The 17,133-nt window shown below is 42.7% G+C and overlaps 1 protein-coding gene across 1 annotated transcript in view; it reads right to left on the bottom strand.

Annotated features, from left to right (window-relative positions):
- Nucleotides 1-314: 314 nt before the first annotated feature.
- ITPRID1 (ITPR interacting domain containing 1) overlaps nt 315-17,133 on the bottom strand; it is a 214,205-nt gene continuing 197,386 nt past the window's right edge. The window contains 5 exon segments of the mRNA XM_032592501.1: nt 315-713; nt 1,186-1,297; nt 2,576-2,703; nt 7,076-8,383; nt 9,187-9,269. Coding sequence (XP_032448392.1) covers nt 408-713; nt 1,186-1,297; nt 2,576-2,703; nt 7,076-8,383; nt 9,187-9,269 — 1,937 coding nt within the window. The 3' untranslated portion in view covers nt 315-407.

Below are 17,133 nucleotides of genomic sequence, written 5' to 3'. Positions count from 1 at the left end.
AGTCAGAGGACTAACTGACTGAGCTACCCAGTCATCCCCAGAGTAGAATATTTAAAAAAAATTTTTTTTAATGTTCATTCATTTTTGAGAGAAAGACAGAATGAGCAGGGGAGGGGCAGAGAGAGAGAGAGACAGACAGACAGACAGAATCCAAAGGAGGCTCCAGGCTCTGAGCTGTCGGCACAGAGACCGACGCTGGGCTAAAACTCATGAACCCCAAGATCATGACCTGAGCCAAAGTCAGACACTTAACCGACTGAGCCCCCCAGCTGCCCCCCAGAGTAGAATGTTTTCAAAAATAGCTGAAGAAGAATTGATAGACACCTTTTGGGGGGAAATTTAGATTTCCTTGTCTGGTGAGAATGTGCTCTTATGTTTTGCAGGAAGGTCATCAAAACGGCTCTGATCTAGAGGAAGTCATTTGTATCCTTTCCTCCAATAGGACAATTTGACAAAGGGACTGGACCTGACTCAGCCTGAGCTAGAGGAGACATCCTGGTGTTGCTCTTCCAGGTGGGTGGAAAACAGGTAGCCGTATGGGTCACGCTTGAGCCGGGAACCTGCTGGTATTCGTCCAGAAGAAAGGCAACCCGGGAGGCCATGGCTGAGTGGATTTTAGCACACGAAGTCTCGCCATCGTTTTCTTCTGTCCAGTTACAGTGATGCAGATTTGTATAGTGTTTCCATTGTTCCTCTGTGAGAAGCTCAAACTGCTACAAGGAAAATAAGGAAAGAAAGAGAGGACAACTTACCATATTTGTGCCAAATAACTAAGCCAGACTTGTGGGAAAGGTACTCATGGGCAGAGAATTCTCTAGAGTGGGCTCTGTGAGCTAGCAGGAGCTTCTGGAAGTGACTAAGCCATACTAGCTCAAAAGTTGTGTTTCTTATTCTCTTTGGGGAAATGGCTAATAATATTTATCTCTTATTTACAAGGCAGGAGGAAAGATTGGCGTAGGAATTAGATGACCTGAGTTCTAATCCTGCACTGCCATCAGCTAGGCAGCCACGTGGCCTTGAGCCAAGTGATGCACTTTTCTGGGCTTCAGTTTCTTTATATTTAAAACAGAGGCATTGGCACATAACCCTAGCATCTGAAATGAATGTGCAATCAGGTTTTGATTTAACGCATCCCTCCTACGGTGGGCAGGATGTGATCAATCTTCACACCCCACTGCCTCGTACCAATAGAATCTCGTCTTTGATTTGCCGAGCCCGGTCTCCTAACTGAAACTCCAGCTCCTCCACCTGCTGCCGCAGGGCCTGGCGTAGAGTCTGCAGTTGCTCTGCCTCTTCCCTGCACGGAAAGAATAGAAAATCACCAAATTTCACATCACCTCCAAGCGCAGTCCTCCATCGTCCCGCTCAAGATGGAGGTCACTCCTCTGACATTTCTTTTCTCGTCTCTTCTTTTTTCATCTCTTCTTTTCTCTTTTCTTTTCTTTTCTTTTCTTTTCTTTTCTTTTCTTTTCTTTTCTCTTTTCTTTTCTTTTCAGTTTATTTATTTTGAGAGAGACAGAGAGAGAGAAGAATCCCAAACAGGCTCTGCAAGGTCAGCGTGGAGCCCAATGCAGGTCTCAAACCCACAAACCATGAGATCATGATCTGAGTTGAAACCGAGAGTCCGAAGCTTAACCGACTAGTCACCCAGGTGCCTCACTCCTCTGGCATTTCTTAAAAGGGAATGTCACCTTCTTTATTTGTATCAGTTGCAGACATAGGTATATTACCAGGGCAGGTTTTCTTTCTTTTAAAATGTTTTTTTTTTTTAAACTTATTTATTTTTGAGAGACAGAGCTTGAGCAGGGGAGGGGCAGAGAAAGAGAGAGACACAGAATCAGAAGCAGGCTCCAGGCTCTGAGCTGTCAGCGCAGAGCCCAATGCGGGGCTCGAACCCGCAAACCATGGGATCATGACCTGAGCTGAAGTCGGATGCTCAACCGACTGAGCCACCCAGGCGCCCCAGGTTTCCTTTCTTTTTTAAACAACTCTATTGCAGAATAATTTGCCTCCCACAAATTTTACCTATTTTAACAGTATACTACAATGATTTACCTATTTTAACAGTATACTACAATGATTTTTTAGTAAAGTTGCCAAGTGGTATCTCTCACCACCAGGCAGTTTAGGAATGCTTCCATCTGCCCCATAAAAGCTGTGCCCCTTAACAGTTGAACCCTATTCCCACCCTTCAGGACCAGGCAATGGCTAATCTACTTTTGGGATATATGCTTTTAATCTATGTGAAAATAATGCAGATTTTCAACATTTACATTTGCATAAGTCCCATTGACATCAATTGAAGATATCCTGCTGGCCACCCCCCTCTTCCCAGCTGACTGCCCATCCTCTGACCTCAAATAGCCTTGGCCTTAAAGAGTAAGTGTTGCTATCTAGCAAATAGCTCTCACTGACTCCCACTGAGAAAGCAAAGACAAGAACAGGAAAGCAAAGGAAAAGGACTCATTTCTCATTAATCCTGCTCCCTGGTGCTCATCTGTCCTGCCCTGATTACCTTTCCTTGCTCTAGGTGTGTGGGCTGCTACTTACTTTTATGACTCTCTTCAATAATTACCTTTCCTCCTCTGACATGTCCCTGTAAAAGAGTGCCTGCTGTCTTGTAAGGTGCCGTTCAATTTCCTCTAAATGCTCCCGGAAACACTGGCACACCGTCTTCATGGCTTCCATCTCCTTGACTGTGCACTGAGAACAATTAGAAAAGAGCTGAGAAGGGAGTCCTTCCTGATTCACTGCAAGAGCTCACCATGGCAGAGCCTGCCTTCCCACTTGGGCTCCCTGGTCTGCAGTGGAGCCCTATTGCTAATGTGTGGGGGAGAAAAGAGGGAAAGGCCAGCCTTTGGCTTCTCCAGGCTAGTGGAGGCAATACTGGTCTGGGACAGAAGAGCAGCTGTTATAGGATGGCCCTTGGTGGCATCATGTCCCAGAGACAGAAAGGCTGTCTGGAGGACTAAGTGATGTGGGGGTGCGAGGATGTAGATAAGGGAGAGCAGTAGACAAACGCCCAGAGCGAGGGCTTGTGCTTAGAAAAGTTGAGTCTTGTTAAATCTTGTTTAATTTGGGTGCTGAATACTTCCTCACTCTGAATCTCAATAACATTGAACACATCTGTCTGGATGGTATGTGTTTGATTAGAGAAAGTCTGCTTAGAATATTTTGTTATTAGTCTTAGCCCTGCTTAACCACAATCCCTGGTGGTGAAATCTGCAGGATCAGCTCCATGTAGCTAACAAGCTCATCTGGAGTAAGGCAGATATAGATGAGGCATCCTACTCTCTTCATGAAGTGAATCTAGAATTGAACTCTGTCTATTCTCCCTATCCTGCTCCTTATTGCTCCTGATGTGAACCGTTCTTTAAATCGTACTTTCTCTGCATGACTGTGCTTCTGCCTTGGTTTCCTAATTTATGTATCTTCCTGCAGCCCCTAAACCCAGTCCATTTGTCAGGAACCTCACGATTTGCTGAATTTTTACTAGTTACCCGCCTAGTTTTCCAGCCCAGGTTGGATCATGCTTTGAATAGATGCATGATCCAGAACCCCAGCATCTCCATCCATCTGACTTTAAGTGACATTAATGCTTTTTAGACTGTAATGCTCTCTCTCCCAGGCCTGGTAGAGCTTCTGGAAAGCTCTTTAATTTTTTTTTAATGTTTATTTATTTTTGAGATACCAAGAGAGACAGAGCATGAGGATGGGGGGCAGGCAGAGAGAGGAGATACAGAATCTGAAGCAAGCTTCAGGCTCTGAGCTGTCAGTATAGAGCCCATATGGGGCTTGAACTCAGGAATGGTGAGATCATGACCTGAGCCGAAGTCGGATGCTGAACTGACTCAGCCACCCAGGCACCCCTGGAAAGCTCTTTAAAAGAAACTGATTTTCATGGCAGCCCTCTTTCAACTTCCTCTTATTCCTTCCACAGAGACTGGTCTTACAACTGTGTTAATTCCTCTTAGCCCTGTTTTTAGGAAGTCCCAGATTTCTTACTCTTGTCCCCAAAACGCCATGGTCAAATCCTGGCAGCCTCATGGTTATTTTTACTAAAATTGTCACAATGGATATACTTTCCTTCAAGTGATGTTTTTCTACTGAAAACTCCTCATCATTTTGCTTTGAGAGTTCAGTTTTGATTCCATCCTTTAATATTTTTATATGAAAAACATACTTTACATGGCAAAACTCTCAAATTACTTTGGCTTCAGTGTGAGTATTTTCGAACCAGGTAGAGGAGTGTTTGAACTGTTATTGATGTTGACAAGCATGCTTGAAAGGTGACCTCAGTAGGGCTCTTGAAACCAGAAAAATCTTAGAGGCCACGGAGGGCTCTTATTATGAGAAGTGTTCTGAAACGGAATGGCAAACTGACTTGTCCAAGGTCAAAAAAGGGCAGATTTCAAGCCCAGGTATCCTGATTCATTTATTCTCTTCTCAAGATCTAACTGAGTTATAGCAGGGATTATTAACTACAGTGTAGCTGGACACAGGGAGAAGTTATTCGTTTCTTAACAGTGAGTTGTTTGAATGGTCCTAATTGACTAGTTCTAGGGATGGTGAGGCCAGGGGCATGGAAATATGGCGCTCAAGTAGGCTGAGCATTAGAGACATTAAATATTACGCTTCATCTAGTTATTTTAGGGTAACCCTTTGTGATTGGAAGGCATGCAGGGCTGGGATTTAGGAATAACTGATGGCCATTTGGTCCCTGAGAAGGGAGTGATGTGGAAGATTCTGAAACACTGCCATCTTCTGGTCATTTGGAAATACTAAAGCTACATTTCAGCTCTAGAACAGGTATAGAAGTAGTTTCAGAAAAAAGGAAAAATTTCGGCAAGGAAAACAAAAAAGAAGTTGTTTTGAACTCTTTTTTCCAATATAAGTGTTGGGTTGTAACCCAAGGTTAATTGAAGGTCTACTTTGCTGACCCAAGCCCATTAAAACAGACTTTAACTTCAATAGTAAGAGCAACAGCACCAGAAAACATTGAAACTTCACTTTTGAGTTGGCTCCGATTACTTTCTATGTTCTGTGTATGCTTCCTTTTTATTTAAATCTAAATAATAAACATTATAGAAGCATTTTCTAATATCTAAAAATCTTTTTCAGATAATATCATTTTCTTTCCTGGAGAGTTTTTTTAAATTAATAAATTATTATGAAAAATTCACACACATATATAAGAATTAATCATACCTACAAACCATTATTTTAGATGACCCACAGGACAACAAAAATGGAATCTGCCCATTAGTCAAATGAGTCTCTGCACAGTTACATATTTCTCTGTAAGGGGATGAGATGGGGATTTTTTTCTGAGTCTTTTATCTAAAATTGCACTTACTTTCAATGCGCAGTTGGAACTTCCATTGACAGGTAAGAGATAGTACCTATCCCTGCCTATAATCTTCATGTGGTTCAAGATCCATTTTCCAGATAATTTTTTTTTTATAAATAATTTTTGTAGTCCTAGTTAGCACTTAGCATCTGATTTAGAGACATTTTTCTCCAGAATATTTTTCAGGCCTTACAAACCCAGACTCACTGACCATACATGGCTTTTCTCTTCATTCTTGAGTTTGTTCTTCAGTTTAAGTAGCCTCCTCTCATGGGTGAATGCATTCCCCCATTTTTACTTGCTTTTCTGCAAGTGTGTGTGTGTGTGCATGTGTGTATACCTGCACGTAAGTATAATAATGCAAGTGTGTGTGTTGATTATTTTCTTTGAATGTATGTTTGTGGTTCCTTGAATCTAAATATGGAGAAATGCACTGTCATCTAATAAAACCTGACATGCTATGCATTTCAGGATGTATAATGTCAGATCAAGTTGTGGTAAAAATATCATCAAAAAATTTTTTTTAATGTTTATTTTTGAAGGAGAAAGAGACAGAGTGTGAGCGGGAGAGGGACAGAGAGAGCAGGAGACACAGAATCTGAAGCAGGCTCCAGGCTCCCAGCTGTCAGCACAGAGCCCGACATGGGGCTTGAACCCGTGAGATCATCACCTGAGCTGAAGTTGGACTCTTAACTGACTGAGGCACCCAGGCGCCCCCTCATTTTTTTTTGGATAATTGTGAATTCTAGGAGGAGAGCAGGCTAAGGTAATGTGAGACAAGGTTTTAGAAGACATGAGCTGGTTGTATGGACACTCTCATTTAAACGCCTACTCATTTGAAAGCCACACACAAGTCTAAAGATGGTCATTGTGCATAATGAGATGCAAAACCCCTGTATTTTCTGCAGAAGTGCTGATGTCTCATAGTGTCAAGTGAAGAGAAAGGTCTATTTCCACTTGCCAGATCTCTCCGCACAGCTGGGGCTACGTGGGCCCAAGGTCATCTGTTAACACCAGCTAGAGAAATGAGGAGGGCTCTGTCTGCATGGAGGGTCACTCACCCCTGGAGGTGGCCCAGGCTTAATCGGTGGTCCTCGTTCTAATCAGTGTCTTCCTGCCTGGCTTCCAGAGCCAGCCCTTATCCTGTACCTGGCTCTGAGCTTCCCCCCATGCTATGTCTCAGAAGCAGCCATACAATTAGCATTTTCTAGGGCTTTCTGTGTGCTGGGCACTGTTTTGAGTGCCTGAGTGTGCTGAGTGCTTCACAAGCAATCTCTCACTTAACCTAAAACAAGCCTGTGTTGGTGGCATGAATAGTCTCCCTATTTTACAAAACAGGCTCAGAGAGCGTTCGTACCTTGTGCTAGATTATTCAGCTAAGTGAATTTAGGACAGAGAACTGTTCAGTCAGACTGAATTGGAGATGAGGTACAGATGTGTTACTGTTTATAACCTTACACATGACTTTATTGTTCTAGATCCCTCTGTAAATGGGGATTAATAATGAAATTTGCCTCCTTACTTCAGAAGGTGATTGATTGGACGCATCAGATAAGAAGAAATTTGAGGGCATATATGGTAAGCTATAAAACACTTTACAGATACTACTCATGATCTGAGATAGAAAGGCATGCCCTCAGTGCCTGCATTCAGGAGGCCTGAACATTATCCCCAACGTGGTATCGCTCCATCTGTCTTCCCGTCTTTGCAGAGATGAATACTTACAGAACACAACTCCCTCACTGTAGTGTCCTGAAAGACGTTCAAAGTCTTCATGAACTGGGCCTCCAGATGATTATGGAAGCATGGGCAGTGCCTACAGGCTGAGGGCGCAGGGTTGGGGCTCTGCCTCTCTGAGTGGCAGTAGGAACAGTGATGACAGCAGACACAGCAGTGAGCGGGTACGGCATGGCTGATGCCCGCTGGGTAGATACGAGGGAAGCCTGTGTCTAGAGAGGCAGATTTGGTGAGACTTGGGGCCGAACAGCAATGCCAGGGCCTAGGCTCACGTATATAGGTCTGAATGGAAACATCACTGCACTGTCTTGATTCTGTCTCCAGTCCTGGTTCTGTTGTGGGGACAGGGTCACACAGAGTGCATTCTAAAGTTGTTCCTTTAGAATCAGTCCCCAGAGCCACAGCATTCTGAGCAGCCGATGCCAGATTGGAGGACATCTGGACCGTCACAGCCTTGGAGCTAACAGTGTTTGAGTCAGCATTTGGAGGAAGGTCTTCCATCTCAGATTCTGCCCTAGGTGGTATTTGACCCAAAGCACTAAATGTTGGCTTTGCTTGGGGAGTATCTCCAGCCAGTTTGCCTAGGTGGGGAATGGACTTTTCGGATATTTGAATGAGGTCAACTGTATAGGGCACGATGTTACTGGGCTTGGGGACGTGCTGTGGTGGACTTTCTCCCATCGGTAAGATACTGTTGGTGTCAGAATAAGTTTTACTGCCTTCTTCTTCGGTTGGGGCCTCAGAGTCAACATGGAGGAACTTGTTGTGGGCAGGTTCCATTCCAGGTGATCTTTGGAACTCGCAGCAGTGGCTTTGCACATGTGTTTCCCCAGGCCCCTCAGGCTTCAGCAACCCATCCTTCATTTTTGTGATGAAAAACCCATCCTTCATTTTTGTCGCCATAAACCCCAGAGGACAATCACGTGTGGAGGTGACTGTGCCCACCACAGTCTCACATTCAGTTGGGGGCATGGGTGGGGGCTGCCTCACGTGGCTCTCTTTCCCCAAGGGCTCTCCCCCTCTGGTGGTCCTGTGAAGGGCACTGTCCGGAGTCAGTGGCTGTGGTGGCTCCTCCATATCCTCAAACTGAGACTCTTTCTCCGCCATTTGTATCGAGGCCTTTTCTTCCAAGAGACTCCAGCCTTGATATGGAAAGGATGTGCTCACCATACCCTTGTAATCAGACTCATCTGACTCTGGTTGGCAGCCCTGGGGTGAGACTGCATGCTGGCTCTGATCCCTCGGCTGTCTATATCCATCCTCAGCAGGACTCTGGCTGCTTGGCAAGGAAGGCATCTGTGTGAGAAACCAGGATAAAGGCAAATGGGTCGGGAGGGTGGTGGAGGCACTCGGTTTAAGAAGTGGGTGCGTCTGGGGCACCTGGGTGGCTCAGTCTGTTAAGCGTCTGACTCTTCATCTTGGCTCAGGTCATGATCTCACGGTTCATGGGTTTGAGCCCCACCTCTGACTCTGCGCTGCAGACCCTGCTTTAGATTTTCTCTCTCTCTCTCTCTCTGCCCCTCCTCAGCTCACACACGCGCGCTCTCTGTCTCTCGGAAAAAAAAAATGTGTGTCGTTTCTTTATCATTACCATTGACTTAGGAGTCAGGAGATCAGGGTTACAAATTCAGTTTTATGTTAGTTTACTACTTTAACTGGGACCTTCTCTCTAGGAGGCTCACCTTCCTTATTTAGCAAAGTCAAAAGAAAAAAAAAAAGGAAAGGAATGCTAAGCTTTATGGCACCTTGCTTTTTTTTTTTTTTAATGTTTATTTATTTTTGAGAGAGACAGAGTGTTGAGTGGGGGAGGGGTAGAGAGAGAGGGAGACACAGAATCTGAAGCAGGCTTGGAGCTGTCAGCAAGGAGCCCGAGGCAGGGCTCGAACTCAAGGACTGCTAGATCATGACCTGAGCTCAACTGGCTGAGCCCCCCAGGTGTCCCTATGGCACCTTGTTTATTGTGACTTCATCGTCCCCTGTCCCTTGGGTGCCTAGGGTGCATATCTTCTAAGGGCTGGTTGCTCTTTTCCAAATGTGGCAGCGTGTTATCTACTTATCTTTCTTTTTACTCCTATTCCAGCCCTCCAGGGACTTTCTACCTGCAGGGGCAGTGGTTCTGGTGGTTCATCCAGGAACCCGCTGCTGTCAGACTGGCAGCTGTTTTCTCTGTTCACTGTGGCACCTGTGGAAAGAAATAAAGAGGCCTGGAGTAAGTGAAGGGAAATAGGCTGTCAACAGGACTGAGATCAAACCCCCTCTGTGCCTGACATGCCGTAGATCCTCATAAATGCCCAATGCAGAAATGTAGATGAAGGAGGGAATTACAAGGATTTACTTTATCGATTATCAGAGGGCCCATGGAAAATTGTGCCACTGGTTTCCTGATACAAGGAGTAAAAACATGAAATAAAGTAAAAAGAACTACCATCTCTTAAAACTAAATAACAAATGATTGTGATCCGTCTTGACTAAGAGGAAGAAAATCCAGCAGGAAATGCGAATATCTTAAATACCACGCTGATAAAACAATAACAAACAAAATGTATATATCTGTGTGTATATATTTTGCAATGAACTGAATATTATGGCCCCCAAAAGTCATATGTTGAAATCCTAACCCCCACGGTGATGGTATTAAGAGGTATTAAGATCAGGAAGTGATCAGGAAATGAGAGCCGAGGTCTCATTAATAGAGTTAGTACCTTATAAAAAAGACCCCAAAGAGGAGAGCCCCCTTGTCCCATCCACCATGCAGGAACACAGTGAGAAGGTGACCATCTGTGGACCAGGAAGTGGCTCTTCACCAGGCACTGAAATGGCCCAGCACCTTGATCTTGAACTTCTAGCCTCCAGAACTGGGAGAAATACATTTCTGTTGTTTATAAGCCACTCAATGTGTGGTATTCTGTTATAGCAGCCCTAACTGACTAAGACATGTATATCTTCTTTATTTATTTATTTATTTATTTATTTATTTATTTATTTATTTATTTATTTATTTTTTTTAACGAAATGTTAGATAAGAACCTAGCTAGCTCCATCTGGACTCTATATGACTACAAGTCTGTGCTCATGTTTTAGACTGCTTCTCTCGTCATTGCAATAGGCTGGAAGGGGCAGAGAAAGAACAGTGTTAAGTGAGGGCAGATAACAACTTTGTAAACATAAGCGTCTGGAAATTCTAAATCTATTTGAACTTTTTGCATAGATATGTTACTTTAGCGGGGGTGGGGGATATGGGTGGCTACTAGAGGATCAACTTGCTAAAGATTAAATTGTAAGATTTTTTTGCTGCTCTTTAATAAGAAATGCTTTATGGGGTTAGAAGAGGAAGTCACCTGGGCAGAGGGCATTTGGAGAATAGCCCTTCTTCTACAAGAAGCAGAACGAGGAGCCTCATTTGTCCTAGGAGAAAGGTTGGGTGTGGGTCTGGGGAGTGGGGTTGTTGATGGATGTCATGCTTGGCTATTTGGTATCTAAGTGAGAAACAGGGAATTTACCTTTGCTTGAAGAACTAGCTGCTGCAGAGGAGTTAAAAGCAAAAAGCACACAAACAAGCAGTCCAACCTCTGCTTAAGTGTTCTGGATCCAGCCCTCAAGGGAAGCCCTGCTAATAAGGGTAGCAGCACCTCATCTCCTTGTAGGACTCTCTCCCACCAGTCTTAACTGCCCATCTGTCTGAACAGAGATAATTGGTGGAGATGTGGTTCCAGAGGTGGTCGCCCCAACCCAAATTCCAACTATCCCATCCTGGGGTCAGAGTAAAGAGAAAGAAGCTTAGCTTTGTAGAATCTAAGTTTATAAACTCCATATTCTTTAATTCAGCCTCCATTAAAGTGAAAATCTAAAAATCAGAGACTGTAAGTTTTTTTTTTTAATATGAAATTTATTGTCAAGTTGGTTTCCATACAACACCCAGTGCTCAGCCTAACAGGTGCCCTCCTCAATGCCCATTACCCACCCTCCCCTCCCTCCCACCCCCCATCAACCCTTAGTTTATTCTCAGTTTTTAAGAGTCTCTTATGGCTTGCCTCCCTCCCTCTCTAACTTTTTTTTTTCTTCCCCTCCCCCAAGGTCTTCTGTTAAGTTTCTCAGGACCCACATAAGAGTGAAAACATATGGTATCTATCTGTCTCTGTATGACTTATTTCACTTAGCATAACACTCTCCAGTTCCATCCACGTTGCTACAAAAGGCCAGATTTCATTCTTTCTCATTGCCAAGTAGTATTCCATTGTGCATACAAACACAATTTCTTTATCCATTCATCAGTTGATGGACATTTAGGCTCTTTCCATAATTTGGCTATTGTTGAGAGTGCTGCTATGAACATTGGGGTACAAGTGCCCCTATGCATCAGTACTCCTGTATCCCTTGGGTAAATTCCTAGCAGTGCTATTGCTGGGTCATAGGGTAGATCTATTTTTAATTTTTTGAGGAACCTCCACACTGTTTTCCAGAGGGGCTGCACCAGTTTGCATTCCCACCAATAGTGCAAGAGGGTTCCCATTTCTCCACATCCTCTCCAGCATCTATAGTCTCCTGATTTGTTCATTTTAGCCACTCTGACCAGCGTGAGGTGGTATCTCAGTGTGGTTTTGATTTGTATTTCCCTGCTGAGGAGTGATGTTGAGCATCTTTTCATGTGCTTATTGGCCATGTGGATGTCTTCTTTAGAGAAGTGTCTATTCATGTTTTCTGCCCATTTCTTCACTGGATTATTTGTTTTTTTGGGTGTGGAGTTTGGGGAGTTCTTTATAGATTTTGGATACTAGCCCTTTAATATGAGACTGTAAGTTTTTAATAGCTGAAACCTAGAGCGATGGGAGAAAATTTGAGAAAACAATGTCTTTGACCTTGCTGTTACCTCTTATTCTATGGTTAATGGTAAAACATGGAAAATGGTTTCTGGTTATAGACTTAAAGAAGACTTCTGCTTCTGGCAAGCTGGAGTAATAAGAACTATATTTCCCTCCCCTGAAACAACTAAAAAACTGGACAAGGTATGTGAAAAAATGGTTTCAAGAGTACTGGCATCAGATAATTAAAAATGGCTGTAGCTGTCCCTGAAAGGCAGGAACAAATAATGTGGGCCCTATGATCACTCAGCTTCCTGCCTTGAGACGGTTTACAGGCTGTGGTGTAGGGAGGGAGGGCAGACCCAGGCAGAACCTGGCAGACTCCCTAAGTTGAAAAGATAAAACTAAGAGTCTGGAATGACTGAGCCAGTTGGAGTTTGCAGGGAAGAGTGGAAGAGAGGAGAGATCTTCACAAAGAGATAACTCACAGAAACCCCCCTTAGTATTTACCAGAGGGCTGATCAGCTCCTGAGGAAACACCAAAGACTAGGGAAACAATCACTGGAAAGGATTAGAAGACACAGTGCCTACCACTCATGCAGGCCTGGAATAGTGCAATGCTTCCATCAGCCAGATTCCCAAGCCTCACAATTCTCAGAGCACTGATGAGGCAGAGTACTCAGAAGGTCTTACTTCAGGAGTGAGGACTAATTAAGCCTAGAATGAGCATTTCCCCCCACATCACAAATCCTAAAAGTGAGAGTTGAAAGGATCAAACTGTTTCCCAGTAACTCAGCTGTGTCCCAGACCTAAGCTCAAGCATATTTATGGAAATAGAGTAATATCTAGCACCCACAAAGTAAAATCTACAATATCTGGCATCTAACAAAAAATATCAGGCATGTAAAGAAGCAGAAAAGTATGACCCATAGTGAGGAAAACAACCCAATAAACTGAAACTGACACAGATGTTAGAATTACCTACCAGGATAATGGTCTGACTATGGTCCATATGTTTAAGAAGCTAGAAGAAAGATTAAATATGATAAGGAGGAGACTGCTAGATATTAAAAAATACCCAAATAGAAATTCCAAAAATGAAAACTACAATGTCTCAGGTAAAATACATATTGGGTGGAATTAACAGCATTTTAGAAATTGCAGGAGAAAAAATTCATGAAATTGAAGACATAGCAGTAGAAAGTATCCCTAATACAAAACAGACATTATAGCTTTCAGCCTTTTGGCTAAGGTCAAGTGTAAAAAACAGAGATTAAAGAAAAATTTCTTTAAATCAAAAGAGCATCTGTGAGCCATGGAACAAGCCAAGTAATGGAACACGTAGGTCATTGGAATATCCCAAAGAGGAGGGGGTGCACTGGAAGAAATGTTTCAAAAAAAAGTTTCTTTCAAGATGTTCAACAAACCCCAAGCACAAGAAATATATACCAAGAAGAAAACTGTACCAAGGTACATCAAAGTGAAATTTTCCAACACAAATGATGAAGAGAAAAGTCTTAAAATCAGCCAGAAACAAAAAGACACATTATACACAAAGGAAACAAAGTTAAGGAAGGCAGAGAGTTTCTCCCTGGAAATGATCTAAGTGAGAAGACAGTGGAGTGACATCATTGCAGTGTTGTAAGAAAAAAAGGTGCAGGTAAGTTTTAAAGATTTTTTTTTCAATTCTCTAAATCTTTTAAAATAACAACTAACTCTTTAAACAAGGGGCGCCTGGATGGCTCAGTTGGTTGGGCCTCCGACTTCAGCTCAGGTCACGATCTCACGGTCCGTGAGTTCGAGCCCCGCGTCGGGCTCTGGGCTATTGGCTCAGAGCCTGGAGCCTGCTTCCGATTCTGTGTCTCCCTCTCTCTCTGCCCCTCCCCCGTTCATGCTCTGTCTCTCTCTGTCTCAAAAATAAATAAACGTTAAAAAAAAATTTAAACAAAAAACACTAACAGTGTAGTGTGAGGTTTATAACAAAGACCTAGGAGAGTAAAACAAACGAACCAACAATCACCTGTTATAAAACTGAGTAGTTTATATGGAACTCCCTGTGAAGTTTCCCTTTAACTATGAGGTACAATCTTTACAGAGACCTTAGCCTGGGTAACAGAATACTTGTTTACTTGTTGACAAAGGAAATAGTGTATACCTGCTGTATATTTATTATAGGAAATTTACTTGTGTAATATTTACAGAATATGGTATAATATTTAAGACTTCACTGCTCTTGTTATAATTAACCAATATTAAAACTCTTCTAGAGTTTTAGTTTTTTAGTCTTCTAGGCTCTTAGTTTTGTCTTTCAAATCACCTATTTTTCTCCTTATATCAACTATGGGTATGAAATAAATTAGGGCAGAAACCTTTCAAACTCTCAATGCAGAATGTCAAATACTTTTTTGGTACCACCCAAGGGCCCTGATCACTTTGGCTGGGGCCTCTCCACTGACTAGCCCTCCAGAGTGGATGGCTGATCGTCAAAAGTTTTCTACACAAGACTCCTGTTCCAGTTTACGTGCTTTGGGACCCACATTCTACTTAGCCCCCAGAACCACTTTGCAGTAGACAGAGCATGGGACAGGAGAAAGCAAGAAGGGACTGATTTTTACCGCTCACTCTCCGTCCTCATACCATGTAAATGTTAAAGGGCCCAGAGATATTCGATAGCTGGGTTGAACCTTGCTGAAGGACGGACAAAACAGCTTTGGAACCTCTTCCTCTTTCTATATGTTTTGGTGCAAGATTTGCACTGCAAGCTGTGAAGGACTCCAGGTACCTCATTAGTCTTTGAACTTACTAGATAATCCCTAACCAATTACTATTATTGAGTATAAGCTTCATATAAAATGGTTGCTATTCCTCTTCTTACAAGTCTAAGATGAAATTGTGCATTCAAGTACTAGAACAAAATTCTATGTTGGAGTTCATTCCTCCATATGCTGGTTGGTCCATATCAATCTGGTCCAAATGGAAATAAACAACCACTAACATAAAGGGCCTCTAAAAGGTAAAAAGAGTAATTTCCTCTAAGATGGATGTTTAAAAATTATAACCGTTACCTTCAGTTAATTACACTAGTCTAAAGCACAACAAAAACAACAAAAATAACCTCCGAAACTCATTTAAGTGTATTTGTGAAACAACCAGATTTTGAGAGTTTTTCTTTGATGGTGAGATCAAATGGTGGAATTGGGCATAGTTCTCCCAGGAATAGAGGCTTGTTTATCTTGTATTTTAGGAGTCAAATACATGCATCTGAATCATTTAGAGTCACCAAGCAAAATGTGGGCCAGTTTACAGATGGTTTAGTTTCTTCAGAAAACTAAAAATCTTTCTTGCCTATAAACCACCTTTTCAGCAACTAGACAATAAACATCTTGAAATTGGGTTTGCAAAATTCTAAACATTCCCTTAAGGTTGTAGCAATTAAATGATACAAAAGGTGAGAAACTTCCCCACCCAGGGTGGCTACAATAGATCAATAGATGATGAAACAAACAGACAAATTCAAACGTGTTTGTTTGTTACTCCTATGTCCTCACACCTAATAAGTGATATGGAGAGCAAGACTTATGGGAAGACAGTATGGCCTCTGGTGGGAGTGATGGAAGTACTACCAGCACCCCCAGGCCAACCCAGCTCAGTTGCTGAAGCCATCTAGGCCAGGTTTGGGAGAACTTTAGAAGCCTCATCACCTACAATGGAATTTTCCACAGACTCTTAATATGCCCAAGAACTACAGTTCCTCCTTAATTCACTAGGTTGGGGCCTTGACTTCCCACCTTACCTCTACCTACCAGTCTTTTTCTCCTAGCTAGATCTTATTATTCAAACCCTCCACTACGGGAGGGATCCTGTTCCAAACCACCATCAGCCATCTAATGGGTTTGTCATGCCCCTTTTAGACTGCTGTGTCCCCCACTCTGCCAATCCTACAGCTCAAGGGGGCTAACTTCTCTACATCATATGTTACTGAGATGCATACAGGTCCCATAACTGAGTCATTTAGAAAATCTGGAACCAGATCTACTAGATTCAGATTCTGACTCTCTCATTTATTAGCTGTGTGATCTAGGGCACGCCATTTATGCTCTCCGAATGTTTCATCATGGGAAAAAGAATAAATGTGGTAATGATAGATTACTTGTGGGTTGTGATGAGGGTAATATTTAATAATACATGTTGGATACACGAATACTTGAAGACTTTCTGTACATGTAAAAGATTATATATACATATATATATGTATAAATTTTTGTGACAGAGTAACATTACCAATTAGAATTCTGTCACTATTAATATCATTAATAAATTATATTAATAACTTAATAATATTAATAAATATCATTAATATGTACCATTATTAATATTAATATTTGTTAGAAATTACTTTTTTCAGCACAGGACTGTCTTCACAGAGTTAGATTTTACCGTTCCAGGTGGGTGGACCCTGCCTGGGTAAGACTGCTTCACTGCCTAATAAGTTTGAAACATTTCTGCCCGCCAGGAGACAGATGCCTCAGGCACTTTGCCTGAATAATCAGCAGGTGGCAGCATTACACCAACCACAGAACAGAGGAGCCAGGGCCCCGCCCCGAGTCTCTGGAATGGCTAAAAGCAGTCAGAAAAGTCAACTCAAAGGGTTGCTTTTCGGAGCTGAGCTGATAATAACTTCTGAATCCTAAGTAGAGAGTTTTACTCTCAATGTAGTCTGAGTTCCTAGAGGCTCAGGAGAAAGGAAGTCTATGGAATTGAAACATAAATGAGGGAGGGAGGAAAAGAAAAGGAGTCTTTAGGGGGTGTACCATGTGCTGGAGTTGTATAGAGCAGAATAGTTCAGCCTTAAATTGGGGCTCACTGTCTACATGGATCTATTATACTTCACCGATTTCTTTGCCATGTTCCCCTCCCTTCTGCCTCCTAGTGGGAGAAAATTCTGTGACAGCTCTGTGGTGAGGTTGAGTCACAGAGGCCAATTATCTTGGAACTGGACTGGACATTACAGACTATGCAAACTTAAATGCCTCAGGAGCTGGGCATGGCATAAGCTTGTGAAGCCGCTAGAATGCAAGACAATAGGGACAGTGTGAAGTGTCTGGACTCCAGAGGCTGTGTTCCCCCAAAGGCATTTGAAAAATGAATTTTACATGTTTTATAGAGCAAACAAAAGTCAGTTCTCCAGGTTGGAAGATAGAATGGTGTCACCTATCATCCAATGCAGGAATCCCTTCCAGAACATTC

This window comes from Lynx canadensis, chromosome A2 (genome assembly GCF_007474595.2).
Source record: "Lynx canadensis isolate LIC74 chromosome A2, mLynCan4.pri.v2, whole genome shotgun sequence".
Classification (NCBI taxonomy): domain Eukaryota; kingdom Metazoa; phylum Chordata; class Mammalia; order Carnivora; family Felidae; genus Lynx; species Lynx canadensis.
The sequence above is the reverse complement of the archived record's forward strand: the minus strand, read 5'-3'. Positions and strand labels throughout refer to the sequence as shown.